This window comes from Protobothrops mucrosquamatus, unplaced genomic scaffold (genome assembly GCF_001527695.2).
Source record: "Protobothrops mucrosquamatus isolate PMUCROS unplaced genomic scaffold, P.Mucros_1.0 scaffold6, whole genome shotgun sequence".
Taxonomy (NCBI): domain Eukaryota; kingdom Metazoa; phylum Chordata; class Lepidosauria; order Squamata; family Viperidae; genus Protobothrops; species Protobothrops mucrosquamatus.
In genome coordinates this window covers 2,388,615-2,399,072 of record NW_015386393.1, presented here as the reverse complement: position 1 = coordinate 2,399,072, position 10,458 = coordinate 2,388,615, and the positions used below count along the sequence as shown (strand labels likewise).

Here is a 10,458-nt window from a genome sequence, read left to right as displayed (position 1 = left end):
TCCTTCTTTCTCTCTCTCTCTCTCCCTGTCTCCCTCTTTCTCTCTCCCTTTCTCCCTCTCCTCTTTCTCTCTCTCCCTCTCTCTATTTCTCTTTCCCTCTTTCTCTCCCTCTATTTCTCTCTCCCTCTCAAAGATCCTTAAAATCCTTAAAGGTTATGCTTGGGCGGAAGACTTTTTCTTTTACAGATGGGGCGGGTGGACCTGACATTCGCGCGCAGGCAGGACCCCGCCCGCTGAGCCACCACTTCCCCATCGCTCTCCATGCCAGCCGTCTCCGTCTCCAGACCTCCCAGCTGACGGGTGCAGGTCCGGGGGTCGCCAGCTGACGGGCGCAGGAGTTCGGCGCTGCAGCGGCCTCCCCTTCGCCCTCCACACTGGCCAAAGCGTTGCCTGACGTTCCAGTTGACGGGCCTTCCTGTCCTCTACCATCTTCTGGAGTCCATTTAAGCTCACGCCTACTGCTTCAGTGACTCCATCCAGCCACCTCCTTCTCTGTCGTCCCCTTCTTCTGTTGCCCTCAGTCTTTCCCAGCATCAGGCTCTTCTCCAGTGAGTCCTTCCTTCTCATTAGGTGGCCAAAGTACTTGAGTTTCTAGAAAGGGCTATGAAGCGGTATATAAGTCCAAAGAGCTATTGCTATTGCTAATACTCGCCCAAGGACTCTCAGGAGGGCAACTGTTTAAAAACAAGCAAGCATTCTACTCCGTCTGCATGCCTGTGTCGGTCATTTGACTGCAGTCCTGGTCTCTTTCCACACAGGCGGACGTATGTGGGAGCCATGCCAGGGAAGATCATTCAGTGCCTGAAGAAGACCAAGACGGAAAACCCTTTGATCCTGATTGATGAGGTAAGGGCGGATGAGTCTCCTTTCTGGGAGTTTTCAAATGCAGCCGTGCGATTCTTTGGCTCCCTTTGTTTTGTTTTTGTTTATTCTGCTGGGTGACAGCAACGGACCCTCCTTTCTCTCATGCAGGTGGATAAAATAGGGCGAGGCTATCAAGGAGATCCTTCTTCGGCTCTCCTTGAGCTGCTGGACCCCGAGCAGAATGCCAACTTCCTGGATCACTACCTGGATGTGGCAGTGGATCTCTCCAAGGTATGTTTCCCTCCCCCATTGGATTTCCCAGGAGGGGCTGTGGTTCCTCCGGCCTCAGTCCCTGATTTCTCCAGGCCAGGAATAGCAAAGAACTTTCCCGCTAGTTGGAATAAGCTCGCTCATTGTCTAACTTATTTTCTTTTCATCAATTGACAGGAGATTAGTTTAATTCTCCTAGGGCAGGGGTAGGGAACCTTGGCTCTTTTATGACTCGTGGACTTCAACTCCCAGAATTCCTGAACCAGCATGGCTCAGCTTGGAAACCTCTCCCTTTCCCCTCAGCATGGCTGGCTCAGGAATTCTGGGAGTTGAAGTCCACGAGTCATAAAAGAGCCAAGGTTGCCTACCCCTGCCCTCGACACCCATCTTATTGGCTTGCTCCTATTTTCATTCATTTCCACCCAGGTGCTTTTCATTTGCACAGCCAATGTGACAGAAACGATCCCGGAGCCCCTGAGAGACAGGATGGAGATGATCAATATTTCAGGATACGTTGCCCAAGAGAAACTGGCAATAGCAGAGGTAATAACGAACTTGGTTTTAAGACTAATTTTTATCTGCTGCATCTCTTTTTGTTCAATTTAAATTTGGCATGGGTGAGTCCTGATTCATACCAGGGCAGAGGAAACCTGGTACAGTCTTGTCAGTTGCAATCGTATATCCAGGAGAATATATGTTGATATTTTGCTCTATTCTGTATTCGTAAAAAATATCCAAACATCAGGTGAAGGATGGAGATATTTATACCTAAAAATGGAGAGTTACAAGGATGATCCATAAATTAGTTTGGGGTGGGCTTGTCGAAACTTGCACACTGAGTAGGAGGAGCCCTGGTGGCTGAGTGGTTAAAGTGCAGTATTGCAGGCTAACTCTGCCCACAGTCTGGAGTTTGATCCTAATGGGCTCAAAGTTGACTCAGCCTTCCATCCTTCCGAGGTTGGTAAAATGAGGACCCAGATAGTTGGGGGGCAGTGTGCTGACTGACATTGTAAACCACCCAGAGAGTGCTGTAAACCACCAGAGGGCAGTTTAAGTGCTATTGTTATTATGAACTCTATTCTGCCCCCTGAAGTTTGGATTTGATATCTTAGGTCTTTCTTCTTCTTTTCCTGCCAGAGATATTTGGTTCCTCAGGCTCGTGTGCTCTGTGGATTGGATGAAAGCAAGGCCAGCATCATGAGTGATGTGCTGACCCTCCTCATCAAGCAGTACTGCAGGGAAAGCGGTGTGAGGAACCTACAGAAACAAATAGAGAAGGTGAGGCAATCATACCTTTTGAGGGAGAGGCATCGTGACTACGTGTGCGCAATTTCTCATGGGCTTAATCCTCCCTCTTTCCACTACCACCCCTCCCCCCACGGGCTCAGGTACTTCGGAAATCTGCCTACAAAATTGTCAGTGGAGAAGTGGAGAAAATTGACGTAACCCCCGAAAACCTCCAGGACTTTGTTGGGAAGCCCATTTTCACGGTTGATCGGATGTATGACGTGACTCCTCCCGGAGTGGTGATGGGCCTCGCCTGGACAGCAATGGGTGAGGCGGCCGTCGGGTGGTTCAAATCTCAGCCTGGGCACAAGCCTTAATTGAATGCTTCTTTCTTCTGTTTCTGATTTTTAAGGTGGGCAACGGGGGGGGGGGGGGGGGGGAGGGGAGACAGAGCTAGGAAAGGCAATTTAGGCCAGGATAAAGCATGATAGACTTACAGAAAACAAGCATATATAGAAAGTGGAAAAAAGCAGGAGATTTTTTTTTTACAGTGCTAGCACTCGGGGTCCTCCAATGAAATTGATATGCCTGGAGAGTCAGGACAGACGAGGAGAGAAATAAATAAACAAGTATTATGGAATTTGTTGACACAAAATGGTGGGCAGCCACGGTTTGGGTACCTTCTGAGGAAACTCAGGCTCATGAAGAACAGAGTAGATAGGAGATGGGATGCAGAAGGGTAGAGGTGGTCCTCAACTTACAACTGTAATTGAGCCCGCAATAATGGTCACAAGTCATGACAGTTGTTAAGCGGGTCATCATGTAAGCAACCCAATTTTATGGATTGGGGTGGTTTTTTTTTTTGCATCAATCGTTAAGTGAAGCCATTGTTTGCAATGCGGCATTTGTGGCCAGAAACCAAAAGTAAATGCTGGTTTCCAGAAAATAAACATAAATCATAGTTACGTGACCATGGGCTGCTGCAAAAGGCTGTAAATTTGAATCTAGGTCACAAGCACCTTTTTGGGGGAGGATCTGTTGTAATTTTGAATGGTTGCTAAGCAACCGGTCATAAGTCAATACCTGTATTGATTCACAGTACTTTAATACAGTAAATGTATGCTATAGCCTGTCTCCTAAGTCATGAAGTTAGAAGAAGGCTGTATTGAGGCCTGTTTGAAGAACTTCCTGGTAGATGGGCACCACCCTTTCCCAACCATTACCCCTTAGTTGCTTCCTTCCAATGTCTTAATTTTGATTTGTTAGATCATGCCGTAGTGGGGGGAACACATTATAAATCAAGTTTTCTTTTCCTTTGGTTACAAGACATACGATGAAGCTAGTGAATTGGATTATACGCAAGAACAGTTTGCTTACTAGGTGGTAGAGTTGAGTCCAGAATGGATTTCATGCTTTGTTTGGCTTTTCTCCTCAGGTGGCTCAACCTTGTTCATAGAGACCTCTCTCCGGCGTCCCAAAGAGAAGGAGAGCAAAGATGGGACTCTTGAAATGACAGGTCAACTGGGGGATGTAATGAAGGAGAGTGCCAAAATTGCCTACACGTTTGCCCGGGCTTTCCTGATGGAGAGGATGCCCACCAATGACTTCTTGATGACCTCCCACATCCATGTACATGTGCCAGAGGTACTCAGCACATCACAACCTTTCTATTCCGTTCTGTATTTAGCATGAGGTGCATGTCATAGTGAAATGGGATTTATGGTTGACCCTGACAGTGCTGAACTCCACTCCCAACTGCACAACATTCAGGGTTTGTTGATACCGAGCAAGTCATTTGTTCCCCTCCCCCCTACACAGAGCAGGTGGATTTTTTTCTTTAAAGCTTATGCAGGTCTAGACACCTTTTTCTGGGGGGGGGCAGTTGCCTTCAAGTCAATCTTGACCCCTGGTGACTATCTGGTTAAGTCCACACTGGTTTCCTGGCCACATTTTCAGAAGTGGTTCGCCCTTCTTCCCAGGGCTGAGAGAGAAGGACTAAAACAGGACTCATATTTTAGCCTAAAGCTACTTTCAGGTTTCAAGCCTAAAATCACACCAAACTAGTTCTGTTTTAATCATATTTATGCCTACTTTGTTTCTAGATTTTCTCTTACAGGCGCTTGGGATGCACCTGTTTCCTGAATAGATTCTGAAGTTTCATAGCAATAAGTTTGTATTAAAACAGGCAAGGAACTCGCCAGTATTGTCGTTAGGTCCTAGCATTTGGTTCTGGGTGGAAACTTGTTTCCTTATGCTTTTCCCAGTAATGAAGTTAATACATTTTGTTCACTTACACTTACAGACTCCGATCTTAAAAATCCCCACTGAACTTGTTTTTCCCCCTTAGGCTGTTTGGAACCTGAGAAATTGTTGTTGTTGCAACTTTTCTTAGTATCATGCTGGAACACAGGGAACTAGACTTGCTTCAAACCATCAGTTTTCTCCTGTAGCTTATTAAGGGAAGGAATTTTCATAGGTTCCGGCAAGGATGTTGACTTTTGGATGACAGAAATCCTCTTATGTAAAGTACCAAGCTTAATGCTTTACTGGGAGAGAGATCTGCCTTAAGAATATTTATAAAAGGACCCAAAAATATTCTCAAGGTATTCATGTATCATATTTGGGATGATTCCAGAAGCCTTCACACTACCTAAACCTCATCATCATTTGCACAACCCAGTGAAGTTTTGCTTGCTGTTCTTGCTATTCCTGAGATGGAGAGGGGTTTGGGGGGGGGGGGCAAGCAGCAGGAGGCTTTTGGGAAATAGGATTCCCAGAAATATCTTCAGGATTCCTGGAATCTTCTCAAAATAACAATTGTGGGACTTTAGATAGTTAATATTTTATAAAACCTGTTCTTATGGTATTCCACAAAACAAAACAAGAATCTATGAATTGGGATGAAAGAGTTAATATTTTATAAAACCTGTTTTTATGGTATTCCACAAAACAACAATCTGATTTGGGGTGGAAGGATTACATAGAATAGTTAACATCCTTTACATCCAGTGAACTGTCTTGGGCTAGCTACATAATGGCTCAATGGCTGGGTGTGTCTCTGCATATAACTCTATAACCTTTAATGGTAATATTTTAATCCACAAATTTCAATTCTATTTTTTGAACAGCAATATTCCCCACATAGGGGAGGTGCACCATTCCTGGAGGTACTGCAATACCAGGTTGATGCTTGGAGTGGATAGAGCAAGCTCCTAGTCCATCTCCCAATTCCAAAAATCCATTTAATATTTAGTTCTCAGATAGAGAACATATCAGATATTAAACTGATAAGAACAGATACTACACTTGATCTTAGCCAAAAGGCCGAGAAGCGATAAAGCAAGGAAGGCCAGGGCAAAAGCCCACTTTTTCAAAGTAACGTTGTTGTAACAGTGAGCAAATTCAAGCTGCTGAGCTTTTCACCCAGTCTTATAGTAGATATTGTTTGTAATCTTATCAGATTTACTCTGTGAATGTTCTTGTTTTCATTAACCAAGGAAGCGGCCATCTGTTATAAAATATAATATCAGAAATTTTGAAATCATTTTACCTGTGTGCATTTCTGGAATGCCTATATGAGTATTCTGACTGTGATTGGTTTGAAATCTGCATACGCCTTCCCACTTCTCCCTCATGCGGCTTTGCATAGCTGTTATTCATCTGCCTACCAGTAGAGGTCTCAGGAGCTTTTACTTTACTGTAAGGTTTCATGTGCTTTCACGAGCACAATGACACTTCCTCTATACTTCGGATTTCAAAATATTTATTTGTATTAAGAAACTTTGCTTGCTCTCTCTTCAAGTTTTGATCTGATCACAGAATGCATAATTATTCTTAACAAAGGTGACAGTTTATTTTCTATAATCATCCATTCCTGACAGATTGCCCCTCTCCCTCCGTCTCCCCAATGAATAATAAATATCTTTGGGAAAAGTAGTCTTGAGAGTGTGATGGAAAGCAGAAAACAGAACAATAAATAAAAGAAGAAGGCGTTGTTCCTTTGGTTTATGGCAGTTTCTAAAGGCTTAACCAATTTAATTTGGTCCACAGATCATTTGCATTTATGTCAAAAGAACTTTATAAACACATTGCTAATAATTGTTAACCTGGAACATAAAAAGACCTTTGTGGTGCAGATTAATAGTTTAATCTTTTGAACACACTGTAATCATATAATCAGGTTAAAAATACCTCCAGGTTAAGGGAAAGTACAAAGGCATAATAGGATAGAAAAAGTAGAGAGAGCAAGTTAACAATGTTGGGGGAACAAACTCAGGAGTGAAGTTACAACTGAGGAAAAAAAAGAAGCTAGAATCCAGGGAAGCTGGAGCAGAATTTATGATATAAAAATGGAGAGTCAGGGAGGAATAGATTGAAGGGTCTAAAGCAGGGGTCTGCAACCTTGACAACTTTAAGACTTGTGGACTTCAGCTCCCAGAATTCCTCAGCCAGCACAGCTGGCTGAGGAATTCTGGGAGCTGAAGTCCACAAGTCTTAAAGTTGTCAAGGTTGCAGACCCCTGGTCTAAGGGTAGATCAAAAATGTGCTAAACTGCAGTTGAAGTTTGCAGATAAGCCCTTTTTTGATGTTTTATTTAATGTATGTTGTCCATAGATCTTTTATCTGAATGGATTATTCTGTTAAGGTAACTACTTTGGTATGGGAAGAGAAAGTTTATAAAGGTTATAATCTTTATACTGTTGAGCAAGTAATTGGCGTTTGCGCTGCTTTCCCTTTATCTACGAAACCACACCAAAAGCAGTTGCAATGCAATGCAATGAAAGATAAACCAATCTAGTTTTCAAAGTGCACCTCAGTAAATTGTTCCTTCCTTGGTACACCCACCCACCCCCGCCCAGTTAGACTTTAATTTCCAGAATCCTAGTTAATACTATGCTGGTTGGGAATAAGTTGTCTTGCCTCGATTTAAAAAAAAATAAAAATTCACACTCAGCTCCTTTGATGGTTTGGCCACATGCAAACCTTTTTGGCTAGAGATTGGCTCCTCGTTGGCATGGGGCAATTGTGTGCCTGTGTGGCTTCCCTTTGGAGTCTTGTTGAAAAGTTGATTGTTGTCTTCAGTCAACAAACAAGTTGTCTGTTTCTTTCCATTCGCAGGGTGCCACCCCAAAAGACGGGCCCAGTGCCGGCTGCACAATTGTAACTGCCTTATTGTCGTTGGCGTTAAACCAGCCTGTGAGGCAAAATGTAGCCATGACTGGGGAAGTGTCGTTGACGGGGAAGATTCTCCCTGTGGGAGGCATCAAGGAGAAGACCATTGCCGTAAGTGGAAAGAGCAGAGTCCTTCCGCTGCTAGTAGCTGGTTCAAGTGACGTCCCTATTCTAAAGTTTACATACAGTATCTGTTTCCACACTTTATCCAAGTGGGTTATATGGCATTCAGATTTCCAAGCAACAGTAAATCAATAACATGGGAAAAGAGCAAATCCCTTCCATCTGTTATATCTCTCTTCCCATTGTGGGTGGTCTTCTATTGCCAGAGATTTGGATCAGAACAAGATCCTTGCTTAGGGAGGTATCAGATTTCTGGTGGGCCCCCCATGTATCTACCGGTGGACGAGATGATCATAGCTCTTATCTGATCCAGCAAGGACTTTTAACTGTGTACTAAGAACAGGGGTCCTCAACCTTGGCAACTTTTAAGACTTGTGGACTTCAACTCTCAGAATTCTGGAAGTTGAAGTCCACAAGTCTTAAAGTTGCCAAGGTTGAGGACCCCTGCTTTAGAACATTTTTGCACTTTTCAAAGGTGATTTATAAGGGCTGAGTGGGCTCACTTGGATTTTACTTGTTAAAATTTTACTTGTTAAAATTTTTATGAGCATTATGGCCTACAATCAAGGTCAAGGAAGGATAGAGCACTGGAGAACTGGGTTATTCAGAGGCTATGTAAGAATAATTTATCATCCGGATAAAAACCATCAGTGGTCCATCTGATGGTGGCTGCTAGCTACGAGCTGTTCAGTGCTCTTTTTTCTTTCCCCTTTTATCATGAACAGTAGGGTACCATTTAGTTTTATGTATTGATGGTTGAACTGCCAAGATAACTTAAGGGGATTGTACATTACAATAAAGCAGAGTTTGCTGTTTCCAGGTAACGTTGATAGCCTGGAATGTCTTCTCCTTAAGATACTTTATTATCTGGTCTTGGGATTAAGAATACAGCACAGGGCCTGACCATGGGAGGGCAGAGACCTGAGGCCAGGGGGGAAGAGGTTGTTCCTCAGTGTGTACTGAACACTTTCGCATTTCTCCTAGGCCAAGAGAGCTGGAGTCTCCTGTATCATCCTCCCATTAGAAAACAAAAAAGATTACTGTGACCTTGCTGAATTCATCACAGAAGGACTTGAAGTACACTTTGTTGAACATTATAAGGAGATCTTTGACATCGTTTTCTCCAAGTCTGATTCTCCAGAAAGGTGATCTGCTGCTGGGGTGTCCATCTCGCCTTCCCACTCATTCCACTCTGGAAGCAAGATGTGCTGGCTGAGCAGAGGTTGGACGTGACTCCTGCAATGGCCGGCCGCTCATAATTACGGCTTGCTTTCCTACTCCCTTTAGTCACTCTGAAATATATTCTACTCCCAACAGATTTGAATTATGAATGAATGAAAATGTTTCCTGTGACACAGGGCTACAAGACTAGACTGAAGATCTGTGAGGAAGTCTACTCCTTTTGTTTTTCTCAAATGTATTTTCTTATTAGGCCTTATAAAATCCAGATCCCATTGTCTCTTGGTATTTTCTACTAGTGGAGCTATATTTAGATCACCTCTGGAGAGTACAACCAATGATCAGGGCGAAAGCATGGGTGGGGGAAACTTGTATCGTGTACACAGATCTCAATATAACAAACGTGATTATGCCCCATGGTACAAAGCAAAATCTACCAATCTTTAGTAGGATTCCCCTCCAGCAAGTTGGTAAGGCTGCCCATCTGGAAGATAATTTCACCTGAATTATTTGTTGACCCACCATGCAGCACTTAGCACAATATGCTAATTTATACATCAAGTAAAAAGCTATAGCAATTGCGCTCACATGACATACTAAAGCACAAACAAATAAAAGTTCACTATACCTAAATGTATCCATTAGACCAGCGGTTCTCAACCTATGGGTCGCGACCCCATTTGGGGTCGATCGACCATTTCACGAAGGTCGCCAAGCAAGGCTGTCCGCCATTTTTTTGTCCGCCATTTTTTCCCCCCTTTTCCGGCGGGTGCCTTACCTCCCTTGAGCTGGGCCAGCTGGTGGTTGGCCTGCTCCGTCTCTGCCACTTGCCAGCTACGCCTCAGCCGGCGCAGGGGGCGGAACCACACATGTGCGGCGCTCCCGGGCAGGGAAAGTCCTCGACTTACGACCGGTTTAGTCCTCGACTTACGACCAGTTGGGGGTCACGGCATTAAAAAGGTTGAGAACCACTGCATTAGACACATGGTATATCTTATAGTTTGCTGATCTGCATGGTTTGATGTTACATAAACAGCCTTTCCATCACTCTGTAAATTTCAGGGTGATGATGATCACCTAAATCAGTGGTGGCGAACCTATGGCACGCGTGCCAGAGGCGGCACTCAGAGCCCTCTCTGTGGGCACATGCGCCATGCCCCGGAGATGGCAACCGTCCCTCTTCAACCAGCCGCCCGCTAACTCGCCGAGGTCCACGTGGCTGGATGCATCCCAGCACCCATGCGCTCGCTGGCCTTTGTGTGCAGGGCTGATGGTGTCAGGCAGCAGCCGCCCCGGCCCCTGCCTCGCCTTGCCCTGCGACAATGGCTACCCCGCCCTGCCTCGCCTTGCCTTACCCCACAGGACGAGCCTCCTGCCCACTGCCCCACCTGCCAGAGATCCCCTGGATTTCCCCCAACCCTGCCCAGCCCCCACAGGTGTCCCTCCCCACGAGCAACATTGAGGTGATCACGCCCACCTTGGCCACACCCACCCAGTCTGCCATGAGCACCACAGCCATGCCCACCCAGTGGGCCACGCCCACCTGGCACCCGGCGATAAATAAGTGGGTTTGTGGCTACAGTTTGGGCACTCGGTCTCTAAAAGGTTCGCCATCACTGACCTAAATCCTAAACAACTCCAAGGTGAGCTTTTCAAATCTGAATTTATAACTTAATCCAAAGA

General features: G+C 44.9%; 1 protein-coding gene and 1 non-coding gene across 2 annotated transcripts in view; one reads left to right on the top strand and one right to left on the bottom strand.

Moving 5' to 3' along the window:
- Positions 1–9,041, top strand: part of LONP1 (lon peptidase 1, mitochondrial) — a 19,336-nt gene extending 10,295 nt beyond the window's left edge. Inside the window, exons 10-17 of the mRNA XM_029282967.1 lie at positions 759–846; positions 973–1,095; positions 1,501–1,617; positions 2,212–2,352; positions 2,463–2,628; positions 3,737–3,945; positions 7,420–7,584; positions 8,581–9,041. Coding sequence (XP_029138800.1) covers positions 759–846; positions 973–1,095; positions 1,501–1,617; positions 2,212–2,352; positions 2,463–2,628; positions 3,737–3,945; positions 7,420–7,584; positions 8,581–8,745 — 1,174 coding nt within the window. The 3' untranslated portion in view covers positions 8,746–9,041. The remainder of the gene's footprint in view (positions 1–758; positions 847–972; positions 1,096–1,500; positions 1,618–2,211; positions 2,353–2,462; positions 2,629–3,736; positions 3,946–7,419; positions 7,585–8,580) is intronic.
- LOC114922204 lies at positions 5,447–5,637 on the bottom strand. The gene has a single exon (XR_003810346.1). It is a non-coding gene; the product is annotated as a U2 spliceosomal RNA (small nuclear RNA).
- Positions 9,042–10,458: the final 1,417 nt, after the last annotated feature.